The sequence below is a fragment of the Hemicordylus capensis genome, chromosome 6, assembly GCF_027244095.1.
Source record: "Hemicordylus capensis ecotype Gifberg chromosome 6, rHemCap1.1.pri, whole genome shotgun sequence".
Taxonomy (NCBI): domain Eukaryota; kingdom Metazoa; phylum Chordata; class Lepidosauria; order Squamata; family Cordylidae; genus Hemicordylus; species Hemicordylus capensis.
Genome location: NC_069662.1, coordinates 104,494,843 through 104,511,541, shown reverse-complemented (window position 1 = coordinate 104,511,541; position 16,699 = coordinate 104,494,843). Strand labels below are relative to the sequence as shown.

Below are 16,699 nucleotides of genomic sequence, written 5' to 3'. Positions count from 1 at the left end.
AGGTTAAATAAAACCTCTGCAAACTGGGCAAAGAGTTACTTTACCTTTACCTCTGGCGCTCAGATTTTAGGAGGGGGAGAGCAATGTCTCCATTCAGCCCAGCATAGCATTTCTCTAGTTGCTGCTGCTGCTGCTGTGGGGGGGGGAGATTGTGAACCCTTTGGGGGGTCACAGAACTATTTTTCATACCTTTTGCTATATAAACCACTATGAATGGTGTGATGTGATATTTGTAGTAATTTGAGCTTGAAAAAAACTTTGGTATTGCAAAAGGAGAAGGCTCAGGAATGTGTTGCATTTGTACTGAGTAGTTATGACATAGAATCTGAAAAAATTTAGTATTCCTCAGTTGTACTACCTTTAATAGTTTCAAAATAATTTGAACTGAATTTTTTTTAAACAAGGTATGCGAAAATTCACATCCCGATCATTGCCTCTGTGTCTGAGCATCAGCCTACAACATGGGTTTCCTTCTTTTTTGATCTACATATTCTCGTGTGTACTTTCCCAGCAGGGCTGTGGTTCTGTATCAAAAACATCAATGATGAAAGAGTCTTTGGTAAGAGAAATTAACCAACTTCTCAAATTTTAAACTGACCATAAGTTGAAGTTGTGATAGCCCAGCTTTTAGCTTTCTGTGTTTTTAATGTGTTTAATCCACCCCCTCCCCATTAATCAGTATTGTTTAATACTATTCCATTTTGCCAACTTGCCTTAAGATAGATTATGTCAAGGGAGTATTTTGCACTAATGAATTAGTTCCTTGTCAACAAAGAGCTGTTGTAATTTATAATATTTTGGCAGATACAATATTGATCAGGTGTACTTCATTACTAGGAAATTCAAATTTGCATGCAAGATTGTCTAGAATAACTTAAGTTACTTTTCTACTTGTGTAACTGAAGTTCTGAGAGTAGTATTTCATCTTTAGCACTTTCAGAGGTGGACTTCGTTGATTTCTAATGGGGGAACAGGGGTGACTATGTCTTTCCATCAAGTTAGTATAGTTATAACTGAATGAGAAACTCTAGGTATTGCTGCCGCCAATGTGTACAGGATTTCCCATAGTGTAGAATCTAGACTTGCACCTTAATCTAATGCAAAATTATTTTATTCAAACTACTTTGAGAAACTGCTGTTAGAAAGTACTTGTGAGACTGCAGATTTAATTTTTTACCTTTTTTACTCTTGTACAGATCAGCTCGCAGAGTTCACAAAAAACCTGAGGAGTAATTTTACTTACTTTAAAGCTATTTTACGTCTCTGGGAGGTTTGGCTGGAGTGTTGTTTAGCTGGAGTACTGAGATGTATTTCATTAAGAAAAAATGAATATGTAGCTGGTTCTGATTATCCTGAAAACTTGGGATGACTAATGCTGAAAATACTTTTATTGATCTAATAGTAACATTGTGCAACTTTGTCCCTGCAGTGGCTCTGTATGCAATCAGTGCCGTTTACTTTGCTGGAGTGATGGTTCGTCTGATGTTAACTCTGACTCCAGTTGTCTGTATGCTGTCTGCAATTGCTTTCTCAAATGTGTTTGAGCATTATTTGGGTGATGACATGAAGAGAGAAAATCCGCCAGTAGAAGACAGCAGTGATGAGGATGATAAAAGAAACCCAGGAAATCTCTATGATAAGGTGGGCCATGAAGATCTCAATAGCATAGAATGGGGTTGGGGCCAAGGCTCAGTAGTGGAGCCTAAGCTTTGGTTGCAGAAGGTCACTTCAGTCCCCAGCATTTCCACAGACTGAGAAAGATCCTTGTCTGAAACACTGGAGAGCTGCTGCCAATTAATATAGTCATTACTGGTCTAGATGAACCTATGGTCTGACCTGCTGTAAGGCAGCTTCACATGATCTTAGAAATATTTTTAAATTAAATGAATTATCTGCCAGAATAAAACCAAATGCTGAAAAAGCAGTGGTGGCTTTTCCAAAGTTTGCAGATAACCTCGTGATCTCTTCCTCCCTTTATCTTTATGCTTCAACACATCTTAGAACCACAGTAGGCAGGTTTGAATGATACACTTTCAGAAAGTGGCCCATGTAGTTAGGAAGGGAATGCACCAAGAACGCACCCATTCTGATGAATTTCCTGGAATTTCCTGATGAATTTCCTGGGGAGGGGGGAGGTTCTTTTGTATTACCACCCTATATGTGATCCAGTTACAGCTTGAAACTAGTATTTGGGTCACATGCAGAGCAGTGTTTGGGATGAACCTCCCCCATGACTTAAAGTAATGTGCCAGGACATCCGGGAAATACATCAGGACAGGCACATGCTTGGTGAGTTCCCTTAATTATGTGGTCTGGTTCAGGAAGAAAAAATGTCATCTGAACCGGCCCAGTATCTGTCAGGAAACATAGCTGCAGTCGTGAAGATGTTAAATCAGTTAGGATATATTTGGACCATAACTATTATATAGTCTTCTTTGGAAGAGTGCTTCCACTTGAGATGTTTATTAGTGTGCTTTTTAACAATTGGCCACTAGACACCTTCATACATCCTGCTTGTTTGGTCTGGCATGTAGCTTGGAGGACAGCTGGTAAGGTGTGACTGTGGAAATGTATTGTAATTGAAAATAGAAAAGATTTGTAAGCTATGAAAATCCAGCATAAACTGAAAGGACCAAAAGCTTCAACTTTTCTTTGTTCAGGCAGGTAAAGTGAGGAAACACATATCTGAACAGGAAAAAACTGAAGAAGGTCTTGGGCCCAATATAAAGAGCATTGTGACGATGTTAATGCTGATGCTGTTGATGATGTTTGCTGTCCACTGCACATGGGTGACTAGCAATGCCTATTCCAGTCCTAGTGTCGTCCTGGCCTCTTACAATCATGATGGGTAAGACTCTTCATTGTATGCATCTTACTGTTAGAATTATCTGTGTATAGTTAAAAGTGCCAAAACAAGTTTAGTCATAGAATATTTTTATTTGTACATTTATATCCCGCTCTTCCTCCAAGGAGCCCAGAGCGGTGTACTACATACTTGAGTTTCTCTTTCACAACAACCCTGTGAAGTAGGTTAGGCTGAGAGAGAAGTGACTGGCCCAGAGTCACCCAGCTAGTATCATGGCTGAATGGGGATTTGAACTCAGGTCTCCCCGGTCCTAGTCCAGCACTCTAACCACTACACCACGCTGGCTCACCAGAATAGAATATGACACATCAGTGCTATCAAAGCAATACTGCTGTCTAATGGTAAAGCACTACTTGTACGTGCTATGAACATTTTTCTCTGTTGCAGTACACGGAACATCTTGGATGATTTCAGAGAAGCATATTACTGGCTAAGACAAAACACAGATGAACATGCTAGAGTAATGTCTTGGTGGGATTATGGCTACCAGATAGCAGGAATGGCAAATCGGACTACTCTAGTTGACAACAATACTTGGAACAACAGCCACATAGCCCTGGTATGTTTGGGTAATTCTTTGTATTGAGAACTGAGCATTGGAACACACCATCAGAACACTTTGATCTTGTATTTATGAAGATCTAAAATTTAATGTGCTGAAAATTGATTTTGCCTGTATGGAAATTCTATCATTTTAGGGTTAGAAATGGGAATACTACAGGCAGATAATGAGGCATTCCTAGCACTGGGTTCTAGCTAGAGTGCAGTTTTCAATTCTTACTAAAAAGTGAGAAGTAAATACAGAACTAACAGAACTACTGGTTGGTAGCAGTGTGGTATAAATGAGAAATGCTATGAACAGCAGCTGTCTGGAAAGCAAATGTTGTATACTTTGCAGACCTTCCTAATAATTTTATTTATACTCTAGTAATTTGCTGATTCACAACACTCTTGGCTATCCATACAGTACACAATAAAAATGTCTGACTATCCTGAGGTTCAAAGCAGTGGCTGGCTAGCTGGAAAGTTGACCTAATTTTTTCATTAATATATTAGTGTTAACACTTCCAGAAAGCACATGTTCTAACAACGATGCAACTTCCAGATCTCTTAAAGCTTTTTCTTTCTTTTTTTTGGACAGGGTGATCAGACAGTAATTTTGCATTTAAAAGGCTTTGTATTTTAATGGTGATTTGAGTAACCACAAAATATATCCTCACTTGGTTCTATGGTGGTGCCACATTCTGAAGGTGGCTGCTGCTTATTTTTAAGTTTCAGGCTTGAAAAGTACATAATCAAAGATTCAGTTAGGTATGAAGTATTTTTTGGCTAGAGTAGATTAAAAGCTTATTTTGTACTTGTTCCAGTGCTATGGAGGGTATCCACAGTTGTCTTTAGTCTGTGGTAGCATGCCTTGCTCTAGAACAAGGACTCCTAAAGTTCCATACTAAGGACAACCATGGTGGTTATCCATTAAGTTCATGGAAGTGTCTGAGTTCATTAGTGAAGATCTCCTTTCTAGGCTGTTGACAAGAACATGTACAGGTTTAAGAAATAACTATCTTTATTGCAGGTAGGAAAAGCTATGTCTTCAAATGAGACTGCAGCATATGAAATAATGAGAAGTCTAGATGTGGATTATGTATTAATAATTTTTGGAGGTGTAATTGGCTACTCTGGTGATGATATCAACAAGTTCTTGTGGATGGTGCGGATAGCTGAAGGGGAACATCCTAAAGATATCAGGGTAAGCCTTAATGGAAAAAAGCAAAATTCTGAGTAACCATCCCAGGAAAGGTGCAATATTTCTGCTAGGCTAATTTGTTGTAATGTTGCACAGCTTATAGGTCAAATATGGCAGGTTCATAATGCTTGCCTCTAAGGGGTGAGAAGCATTGGGATTGAAATGTTTTTCTGCAGCTTGGATCTTAATCTGAGCTGCAGAGGAACTTGCCATACCTGCCCTCCCATCCATGCAGCTCCCCGCCTCAAAGCTCCCTCCAGTCCCCACTTATCTGACTTCAATCATTTACCTCATGGCTCCAGCAGCAGCAGAAGAGAACAAAAGACCATCTCTCCCCTTCCTCATGCCTTGCATGTTGTGATGGCTGCTTACAGACCTAAGGAGTGTTGGGAATTGTAATTTTTCCAGTGCTATTGCAGAGTCAGAGCCAACACTCATGTCTGACATGCAACCCTCACCATGTGCCAGTAGTTGAGGGATGTCGGAGAGACAGCCCTTTCCTTTCCTTCTCTTGCTACAAACATAGTGTGGTAGATATTTCCCCTTTGGGTTAGCTCCAACTAACCCAACTGGGGTTAGCTTTTGCTGATATCTGTAGTCTGCTTCTGCTTCTGAATTTATATTTGCTTGATTGTGATTTTTAGTTTCACATTTTTGTTTTAAACTGCCTTGGGTTCTATAGAAGACAGCTTGGTGTATAAGCCTTTAAAAATATTTATGGAGGATTATGAGAAGAATTGGATTGGATCCTGTTGCACTCCCAATGGTATCATTGGCAAGCACATTCAGAACTGGGTTTGGGATTTTTAAAAAAATAGCCCACTTGATCTGGATCAAGATCCATAAGTATGGGGATTCTGCGCTTGCGCAGAAACCACACGGTAGCAATGCCGCAGCTTGTCGAGGAGTCCAAGCCCCGCCTCCACGCCTACAGTGTGCTTTTACTCAGAATAGTTCTTCAGGGTTGTTCTTGTGAGTACGTGTGTGTGTGTTTTTTTTACCTCTTTCTGGCTGATGGACTACATTTGATGATAAATTGGACTGGCTTTGGCTGATGGATAACGACTGACACTTTGACCATAGAACGGACCTGACTACGTTTTTTGGTTTGCAGAATGGCTGAACAGAAAAAATCTTTAAGAGGTGTGAGGGCTGTAAGGCCAAACTCTCCTCTAATGACCTTCACGATTTGTGCCTTATTTGTTAACCACGCCTGTCTTCCTCGGCATCGGGGACACCACCAAAGACAACTTCAATACCAAGTCAACAGAAGCCTAAGATGTCAACATCAATGTCGTCTCCTTCGATTTTGAAAACATCTAAGCCTCCATCATCGATAGTTCAAAATCAACACCCACGCAAATATAAATGCAGAAGCAGACTACAGATATCAGCAAAAACTAACCCCAGTTGGGTTAGTTGGAGCTAACCCAAAGGGGAGAAGTCCAGTGTCTTGGCAAGCAAATTCCACCAGCATTCTCTCAATCCCAGCACTTCCACACAGGTCCATCAAGCTGGCACGCCATGCCCCTGCATGGCACCAGATAACATCGGACCGCTGGGTCCTGAAGATCATATCTTCAGGATACACCATAGAATTCAAAACAACCCCTCACTTTATGGGAATGAAGTTCACTCCGTCGTCCCTGTCCTTACCGGAAGAGGTGAAGAAGATGTTGGAGAAGCAGGATGGAGGCATCCGTCCCATCATGGACCTGCACCATTTAAACAAGCTGGTCCATTTCATATTGATGGCACTGCAGGACATCTTACCACTTCTCCACCAAGAGAAGTGGCTTGCAGCACTGGATTTGAAAGACCCAAGGCTATTTACCATATGTATGGCTGTAGTGATTTTCCATCTAAGGACAAGAGGTGTTGCAATTTACCCATACTTAGACTGGCTCCTTATGTCCAGGGAACGAGAAGAGTTGCTTTCTCAGATCTAGTATGTTCTGACTCTCCTCCAAGACTTAGGGATCCAACCCAGTTGGAAAAGTCCCACCTGGAGCCAGTGCACATAATCAACTATAAAGGAGCAGTGTTGAACTTAATCCAAAGGGCAAACTTACAAGAAGAAAGGTACAAATGCATCAGGGATCTGGCGCAAGTACTCCAACGGCATCCTACACAGCCAGCTCAGCTGATACAGCATCTGTTAGGCCTTATGGCATCTCGCAATACAGTGATACATTATGCATGGCTGAAAACGCGGAAGGCTACAGCTGTGGTTTGTCAGTTTTCCATCCCAACCAATACAGTCAATGGAAATGTCTAGAACTACCACCACAAATACTACAATCACTATCGTGGTGGTCAGACAGCCAGAATCTCCTAGAGGGGGTTCCCTTCCAGAAAGCGTCTCTTGTCAGTCTGGCTGACGACAGATGCATCACTGCTAGGGTGGGGCTCTCATTGCGAGAAGCATCAGATACAAGGCAAGTGGACTCCACACCAAGCCCAATTGCATATCAACTTCCTGGAGTTGCTAGCTGTCTTCCAGGCACTACGGGCCTTTTTGCCACTGATTCAAGGCAAAGTCGTCCAAGTACAACTGGACAATACAACGGTCCAGGCATATATCAATTGTCAGGGGGAGGGGTGCATTCTAAAACCTTGTGTGCCCTCAGTGTACAACTATGGCACTGGTGCATCCGGCATCAAATGTTCTCAGTGGCCATCCATATCAAGGGCCTGGAGAATGTTCTAGTGCAGTGATTCTCAAACTTGGGTCCTCAGGTGTTATTGGACTTCAACTCCCATAATCCCTAACCAAAGGCCACTGAGGCTGGGGATTATGGGAGTTGAAGTCCAATAACACCTGAGGACCCAAGTTTGAGAATCCCTGTTCTAGTGGATGACCTCAGCCACATGTTTGCACAACACCAACACCACGAATGGGAGCTCAAGACAGAATACACTTCTCCCCTCTTCGACCACTGGATAAAACCCGCCCATAGACCTATTAAAATAACATGAGGGCAGGACATGACCAACAGTCACTCGGGGACGCTTTCCAGCTGGATTGGTCTCAAGAAACACTGTACATGTGTCCTCCACAACCCCTAATAAGTTGAGTAGTGGCTCATCTCCTGCCCACTCCGTCTTGAATCCTGGTGGCCCTGTGATGGCCCAGGCAACCATGATTTCCACAGCTACTCAGACTGTCAGAATCGTTATCGTCTGCCTCAAGAGCTAGATCTCCTGTCCCAGGATGACGGACACATGTTCCACCCGGATGTACTCACACTCCATCTGACCGCATGGCAAATCGGGTTCTAAAGCATATCTTGCTTAACCAGAGGAAGGCCTCTACTAGGCATAATTACCTGGGGAAATGGCTTCGATTCAAGACCTATGCCAGGGCTCATGGATTTCTACCAAAACATGCTACTATCAGAGATGTTCTCCTCTATTTAACTACATTAAAGACTCAAGGTTTGGCTAATGTGTCCCTAAAAGTCCACTTAGCCACACTCTCATCAAAACACCCCAGGTATGATGGCAAGACTCCTCTCAACCGGATAGTAAAGCCTTCCTGAAGGGACTTACGAACGTGTACCCTCCAATTTGTGCTCCAGTAGAACCCTGGAGCATCTCATTGGTGTTCTCTTCATTAACTCAAGCTCCATTTGAACCTATGGCTACTACTTCAATCAGATTTGTGACCTTAAAGACAGCCTTCTTACCTGCCATTACCACCGCAAGGCGTGTAAGTGAGCTAACGGCCTCGAGGATAGATTCTCCCTATACAAGAATTTATCCGAGATAAGGTGGTGTTCTGTTTGGACCTGGACTTTCTGCCTAAGGTAGTGTACACCTTCCACCTGAATCAGGACATTATGCTTCCAACCTTCAGAGACCCATCCACTCCTCTAAAACGTACTATGCACTTTCTGGATGTGTAGGGCGCTATTATACTACCTAGCTTAAACAAAGGACTTGAGGTCCTCTAAACATTTGTTCATAGCCTACAAAGGCCCTGCCAAGGGCTCCAGCATAACCAGGCAAAGACTATCAAACTGGCTGGTCAAGCTCATCTTGTTCGCCTACAAGTTGCCAAACAAGAATCCACCACAGTCAATCAAGGCCCACTCCACTTGGGCCTATGCTTCATCGGCTGCACACCTCCTGGGGGTAACTTTCACGGACATCTGCAAGGCAGCTACATGGTCCACAGAGTTGCCCTTTATAAAGCATTACACCATAGATGTGCACTCTGCTGGTGAGGCAAGCTTCGGGAGAAGCATTCTGAAATGGGTGTTACAATAATCACTACTGCACCCTCCTCCAGGGAGAGCTTGCTATATTCCCATACTTCTGGATCTCGTCAGATCTCAGTCCAGATAAACAGGTTGCTCACCTGTAACTTATTATTTGGAAGAGATCCGTCAACATCCATAAGACCCTCCTGGACGACCCCTCTGCAGTAGTGCTCTGCTATGTGCATACCTGTGTGCATGCCCTCTTTTCTCCAGTGACGCTGATGACCTCACCTGCTTATCTGGATGATCATCCTTCATGGTGGTCATCTAAGAACTGAGGAACATGGCGCCCAGCCCACCTTTAAATAGCATGCTCTAGATGTTGGAGGCGGAGCTTGGACTCTTCAACCAGCGGCGGCATTGCTACAACGTGGTTCCTGCGCAGGCGTAGAATTCCCATACTTATGGATGTCGACGGATCTCTTCCAGATCATAAGTTACAGGTGAGCAACCTGTTTTTTCCACTAGCAAAGCAGTGTCCCTGCATAACATACCTGATAGAATCATTGTGAAGATGATCAGGTTAGAATCTATTCTGAGTGCTTGTGAGAGAGAAGAAAGAAATATAAAGTTACACTTGGATATTATCCAGTAACAGCAAAGCAGTAATCAGACACTTGAATACTCAAATGCATTAGGTTTGCTATTGCAAATTAGCATTGTAGCCAGGAGTCAAGCCATTAGAGTGATTTAGTAACTGGTTTAGATACATTTCATGCAGAAATATTGAACTCTCTTGCCTGTAATGAAACTCTATTCAGTCATCCACAAACTTCTGTTTAAGATTAGAGTTAAGATACTTTTCATTTTCACTTGCACTATAAAGCAGTGGAAATTGCACATTAAGGTGCCCATCTTAATTTCTGTGCCATATGTGTTACAATTCCTAGAGTCTGTCTGCCAATCTCTCCTGCTCCTCCCCTTCTCTTCAGATGACTTGGAGAATAACCTGGAGTGGAGAAGTCCTTACCCCACCCCATCAAAAGAAGCTTCAGAGAGCCTGACTGTTAAGCCAGTTTGAACTAATGCCCTTTGCAATTTCGAACCTTTGAACGTATGGGTTCACTTGTAGTTCAAGCTCAAGGCAATCAAGAAATTTTAGGGTGGATTCAGTTCTAGGTCACAGGGCGGAGGGCATGGAGCGCAAACTTTTAGGCTTGATTCAACTCCCAGATTCTTTCCTCTGAAAAAACAAGATTCACATTCATCTGCAGGTAGTTCAGTCAGTTCTTAGGAGCAGGTATCGGAACTTTAGCCAGATATATTTCGGTATCCTTTCTCTGAAAGATGGTGGTGGTAACTTTATTTCCTTTTTCCTTAAAGGAAAGTGACTACTTTACTCCACAAGGAGAGTTTCGGGTGGATAAAGCAGGTTCTCCGACTTTACTAAACTGCCTCATGTATAAAATGTCGTATTACAGATTTGGAGAAATGCAGGTTAGTAAAATGTTACTTGTGAGACCTATCATTAGATGTTTTAACAGCTATCCTGACAACGTATTTCCGTTTTTTCCCTCTGAAAATTAGCATCAAACACATTACTAGATTTTTAGTATAGTATAATGCATAGCAATGAGATGCGAAGCCTCACCAGAAGGATAAGAAGTCATATTTAAAAGAGCACATGTAACCCTTCTCCAACATAACAGTGAAGCAGCATGCAGGCCCACAGAATGGTCCCAAGTTATGGGATCAGGCAGGCATAAAGTATTGGTAGAACTGTTTGGCTTATATTTTTATAGTTCTTAATTTTTAGCTTTTAAAATAACTTTTAATTTGGAACTTAAAAAAAAATTTTTTTTTAATGTGGTTTTAGCCTGGTTTTTAACTTAAACGTGATTAACTTAAATTTGGTTAGCATGGTTAGTCTTATTTTACATTGTATCTTTTTATTAATGTTGTGAGATGCCATGAGCAGTAGTGTGCTGGAGGGGTGGGGTATAAATGTTTTAAATAAAATTTCCAGAACTTTTGCAAGGCAGATGAAAGGAGTATTACTTGACTGGATACTTCTTGTTTTGATATGCTGCAGTTATTACAGTCATTGTAAACATTAGTACTTACTGTGGAGAAACAAGCTGGCACTATAGAGGTCTTGGTTCACATGCGCTGGGATGCTAGCAGAAGACTAGCATGAGCACCTCCCAGTGCCAGTGCAGGCCCCTGAGCCTGCTGAAAAGGAGTTGCTGAGGTTTGGGGGCCAGTTTCCATGCCTTTCCTCCTCCATGCCCCCTAGTCCACCCTGACTTGGCTCACATTGTTGCTGAAGGTCCCTTGACCCACCACCAAAGTCTTTCCAGCAGGCTCAGGGCCTGCAGCAACACCAAGATTTGCTCTCACTAACTCTTGCGCTGGTGTCACTGTACATGTGAGCCATTGAGTTGGATGGTAAGCAGTGTAACTCTGTGTATGTTGTAAACTACTTTGAGTCCTCCTTGAGGGAAAGGGAGCATATAGAAGTGTTTTAAAATACTTTCAGGTCCCCCATTTTGAGCTCTCAAGCTTGGCTCTAGGGAGAGATTGCACATCTATAAATCAAAGCAATACTGAAATCTAGATAAACGACCCTTTTGTATTCTTTGTTTGCACTGCAAAAACTTTGAATCTATACAAATAATAGAATTATTACCAGCAGACAGGAATCAAACATTTAAATGTTTAATATGAGGCCAGAACAATTGAATATTGTGGTTTTATATTGTAATGTAGTGATTGAAGTTAGGCTTATGTAACATCTATCTGTTGTTAAACAAATTTCAAAATGATAGGATACACTGCAAAGCAAAACTTGTGAATAGAACTTGGTGTATATACAGCGTTCTGTACCTTCAACCTAATGTGTGGCATTAACTTTGTAGCTGGATTTTCGGACACCTCCAGGATTTGATCGCACACGCAATGCTGAAATTGGCAACAAGGACATTAAGTTTAAACACTTGGAAGAAGCCTTCACATCAGAGCACTGGCTTGTTAGAATATATAAAGTGAAACGGCTAGACAACAGAGAGATACTGGATCATAAGCCTAGACTAACCAACATTTTACCGAAACAGAAGTATTTGTCAAAAAAGGTGGGTTCCCAATGAAGTACTTCAAAAGAGGTTTATAGTGCTACACAAACATATTAGCTATATGATTAGTTCATTCCACTAGCCAGAGAGTTCCTTTTGACCATCAGACCTGCCTGATGGTAACAGTGGCGAACACTCTGAGTAATTGAGCATGTGAGGACAATGAAATATTATTGATGCTAATTGGCAGATTTCAAAGGCTGTTTAAAAGTCCCTTAAAATCCCCAGCTAAATGTAACACAGTATACTATCTAAAATACATTAGTAGTGTTTCAGTAACTATGGCAGCTCGCTGAGTAAAATGTGGAAGTGTCTTTCTGAAAAGTGGGAACTGATGCCTAGAAACTTCAGAATGTTTTTGTTTTTGTAAAATAATTAAACCTGGAGTTCTTGTTGACAGCTTGAGTGTCTGGCTTCTTACTCTTTTTTTGAAATTATCTCACTCAAACACCATGTTTTTTACACACAGTTTTTGTGTTTTTCTAGTCTAGTGAGTGTTAAACTTTTCAGGCATGGGACAGCAGGGAGAGCCTTTTTAAAGGAGAAATTCCCTTGAATTTTGCCATAACTTATCAAATCAATGAATGATATCCAGCCCAACATTGCATGTTTCTAAAAAAGTTCCCTGCTTGTAGTGCAGGGCTGCACAACTTGGGCCCTCCTGGAGATGTTGGAAAAACTTTCATCAACCCTGACTGTTGGCCATTGTGGATGAGGATTATGGGAGTTGTGGTCCAAAAACAGCTGGAGGGCCGAAGTTGTACAGCCCTAATGTACTGTGTGTTGGGCGGTGGGTTTTTTCTGATCTCAGCTCTCAAAAACATGTCCTTCAAGGTCCTACAATCCTCAGGCACTATTTTCTGGAGACAGAGGCATCTGCAGAAGGAAGAGATTGGCAAAAATCGCCTCTCGCCTCCCCCGCTGCCCATGCAGAACACTTCTCGGCTTGTACAGTGTTAGTCTAGATATCGGCCAATAACTTGGACCTTATTAAAAGAACAGTGGCAATGTGAATTTTGCAAGGGCTACCAATTAATAAATCAGTGGTATTATCACTTAGTAAGGTCACTTCACAGACATATAGATTTTAGGGCAGAGTGCATCCATTTTATTGACTTAGCTGAATGTGTAACAAATTCAAAGGTAAATAAACTGGGAACTAAATTGGAATGAACACTCTTGTGGCTGGATGGTAAGGCTGTATGTACACATCCCTATTTAACCCCTATAAAAACTTCTGGCTTCTACATTCATGGTATTTGTGCACACAAGTGGTATAGAAGCCATCTGCTCTATTGTTTCCTCCTTTGTCCCTGGGTTTGCTCTATCGGGTGCTTCTGCTTTGCTCCTGACTTCCCTGCATGTACAGAGCATCTGCTTGGAAACATTCATGTTGCTGCTTTGCATGGGAGATAAGCCATGCATATTCTTGCACTTTAAAAAACAATCATTACACACAGCTATCACTTACATTCATATGTTACAGTAATGGCAAAAAGTTGGTAGTGTTTACCATTAAAGGCCTAATATTAACTGTGCATGTGCGTGCACACACACACACACACACACACACACTTTGCAGCTAATTCCAGAGGATGGAATGTACCAGCTGGCTGTGTCAGTACAGTATTAAACAGTGATTTTATTCTGGCATAATTGGTGAATCGTGTAAATATTTGAGTGCAGTACCAAGCGTTTTAGTTAGTTTTTAACTAAACATATATGTAGTTAAATGTATATTCTTAGTGTGTGCTCAAATTACTTTGTCAGTGAGCCTAGAACATCTTTCCAAATGACACATTGCAAAGTCTAGTTTACACTTGCTGTATACTGAAGTGCACCTTTTTCAACCAGTTATCTTGTCTTCATTTGAAGTCCTTATGATAAACTACATTTCTGGTTTTGGAGAAACGTGCTAATTAGTCAAGCATAATGTAAACTGCAGTTTCATTCACCTGCAAGCCTTGTTTCTATTAGTATTTGCTTTCAGAGAACAGACAGCCTGTGAAATTTCCCCTCCCCTCAAAGTGCAGTGTGAGCTTAATTTGGAATAAGGATGCTTTTCATCTAAACAGTTCTGAGATTATGTTCACTGCATTTAATAAGGTATCCTGCCCACAATCTCTGTAGCATATCCATGTAAAGCTTCATGATCTGGATTGTGATCCATTGTATCCATAAGAACTGGGTTTCTGCGCCTGCGCAGGGACCTCCCGGGCTGACTAGCTAGCTCCTCTTTGCGCCCCGCCCGTCTGCACGTGCCTTGCAGCTTCCGTTAGAATCAACGGTTGGGGCGCCTCTCCTTCAGTTTTCTCTTGACCGCCAAAGCGCTTACACCTCTTGGCTGTTGCTCCTCAATTATTATCAAAACTTTTGACTTCGGACTGTTTGACTATTCTCTACTGAGCGGATTAATTGGTTTGACTTCAGAACGAACAACGGACTTGATTTGGGACTCTGATTCTAACTTCGAAGTTTGTACAGGACGGTTTTGACTCGGAACGGTGAACGGACTTGATTACGGACTCTGCTTTGTTTGTTCCTAAGATTGTTTACTGAATTTGACTCGGAACGGCATTTGGACAATGGAAGCTAAGAAGACATTCAAACGATGTGAAAAGTGTCGAGCAAAGTTGCCTTCGACTGATTATCACGACGCCTGTTTGATGTGCCTAGGAGAGAATCATAACACGGCGGCATGTAAGATATGCTGCTCGTTTTCAAAACAAACTAGGCAAAATAGAGCTCTCAGGCTTCGAGCTGCGTTATACGAGGAGGCACTTCGGCCGCCAACTCCTCGTCCGTCGGCGTCGATGAGTTCCGGTTCAACATCGGGAGCTTCGATGTCGAAGGAGTCCGGTGCGTCAAGCTCCCCGGGATTGGGTTCCAGTGGGTCTGCTGATAAGCAGTCTAAAACCACTGTTGACACTCTGTTTAAGAAACCAAAGGAGGTTTCCAAAAAACGGAAGCATAAGGATAGAGATCGTCATGCTTCTGAGAGGGAAGGTCGCCATCGTGAGGAGTCTCGACATCGAACTCCCTCACCGACGGCAGCACAGATTTACGACGTGGACTCGGCTGAGTCCCCTACAGCCTCGACGTCGACACCTCCGGTATCGACGGTCAGGATGGTCTCGGCTTCGACATCGACGTTAGTCTCGACGTCGACACCAGCGCCGACATCGAGATTGGACCAAGGCAGTCTGGGACAGGCGTCGACATTGGAATCGACATCGGCGTCGAGACATTTGCAAGTCTCGGCATCGGAGCCTCCCATAACTGCCCAGGCGGTGTATGCCATTCCTCCGTCGGCGTCCACGGTGCCGGAGCAGATATTGAATGTGAACACTGCTCCTTCATCGGTGTTGACGGCTTCGACATTGAGGAGGATTCCTCATCTTTTGTCACCGGCATTGACGCCGGCACAGTCCCCCTCGACGCCAAGGACTCCGAGTCTGGCTACACACGGGGACGGACTTAGAGAACTGCTGGAGTCGAGTTCGAGTACACCCTCGGGTGCGACGTTTCGCGGCTTCCTGTCGACAGGCTTAGACGAGGGTCCTGGAGGTGGAGAGCTGGCTGATCTGCCTCATGTTGCCTCACTGACACCAGCAGTGGTCCAGGATCCAAGAACCGATGTCGGGTGCTCTACAATGCTGCAGCCAACTCATTCCTGCGGTTTCCACCATGGGGTGCCGGATGATTATGCAGAGTTCTTGCGTTGGAAAGCGGCACAGGTAGAAATGCAACCAGTGCAAGGGCTGCGGAATTTTGTGCAGGCTGGACAACTTGCTCAGCCGCTGCTGCAGTCAGAGCATGCAGACCATCAGGGGCCGTCTGTGAACTTGCCTATACAAACACCATTGGTGCAAGTTCAAACCTACATTCCAGAGAATTCACAATTACCTGTGGTCCAGACGAGGATGCCAGAAAAACCTGCTGGGAAAAGAAAGAGGAAAGCAACACCTCCTCCTTCTGAACCATCATCTTCACCCTCTGATGACAGTGAGGACGATGAGTCGGGACCAGCCTCTGACAGAGATGATATCAGTCGTAGGTCTGACCCCCCTTCGGATGTGCCACCAAAACTATCCACCTCGCCAACTGAGGAATTGAAAGCTTACCATATCCTCATAAGGGACATCGCTGAAGCCCTGGGCATGGACGTAAGCTCTCCGGATGCGGACGTTGCTGACCCGGTCTATAATATGATGAAGCGGTCTAAGACTTCGCATCCTGTTGCCCTCACCATGATTCCTGGGATAGACAAGGCTGCGAAGGTGGCATGGGACTCAGTGGGGGTCGGGGCTCCGACTTCCAAGCGCATTGAAAATTTGTATAGGGTGACTGAAGGAGAGAACTCTTACCTGTTACGTCATCCTATACCGAACTCCTTGGTTGTCAGTTGCGCTTCATCCACCAAGAGTGGACACCGTCATTCCACGCCTGCTGACAAAGAGGGGAGGAAAATGGACGTTATGGGTCGAAAGATCTATAGCACCTCCAGTTTAGCAATTTGTATTGCTAATTATGCGGCGTGTATGGCACGCTATAACCATTTACTTTGGGATGCGCTCTTACAGGATTCATCCTCTTTGTCTCCGGAGGACTTCCAATGGAGATTTAATGATGTGTACGAAAGAACAACGGCAATAACGCGCCAACAACTGAGCGCATTTAAACACTTGTCGGAGACGGAATCGAGAGCAATGGTGACGGCAGTGAGCTTGCGCAGGCATGCGTGGCTTCGCTC

At 43.2% G+C, this 16,699-nt stretch overlaps 1 protein-coding gene across 1 annotated transcript in view; it reads left to right on the top strand.

The window, feature by feature from the left end:
- Nucleotides 1–16,699, top strand: part of STT3B (STT3 oligosaccharyltransferase complex catalytic subunit B) — a 79,450-nt gene that overhangs the window by 56,452 nt on the left and 6,299 nt on the right. The window contains exons 9-15 of the mRNA XM_053260514.1: nucleotides 405–559; nucleotides 1,430–1,641; nucleotides 2,661–2,848; nucleotides 3,254–3,425; nucleotides 4,440–4,613; nucleotides 10,199–10,312; nucleotides 11,734–11,946. Of these exons, the coding sequence (XP_053116489.1) occupies nucleotides 405–559; nucleotides 1,430–1,641; nucleotides 2,661–2,848; nucleotides 3,254–3,425; nucleotides 4,440–4,613; nucleotides 10,199–10,312; nucleotides 11,734–11,946 (1,228 nt within the window). The remainder of the gene's footprint in view (nucleotides 1–404; nucleotides 560–1,429; nucleotides 1,642–2,660; nucleotides 2,849–3,253; nucleotides 3,426–4,439; nucleotides 4,614–10,198; nucleotides 10,313–11,733; nucleotides 11,947–16,699) is intronic.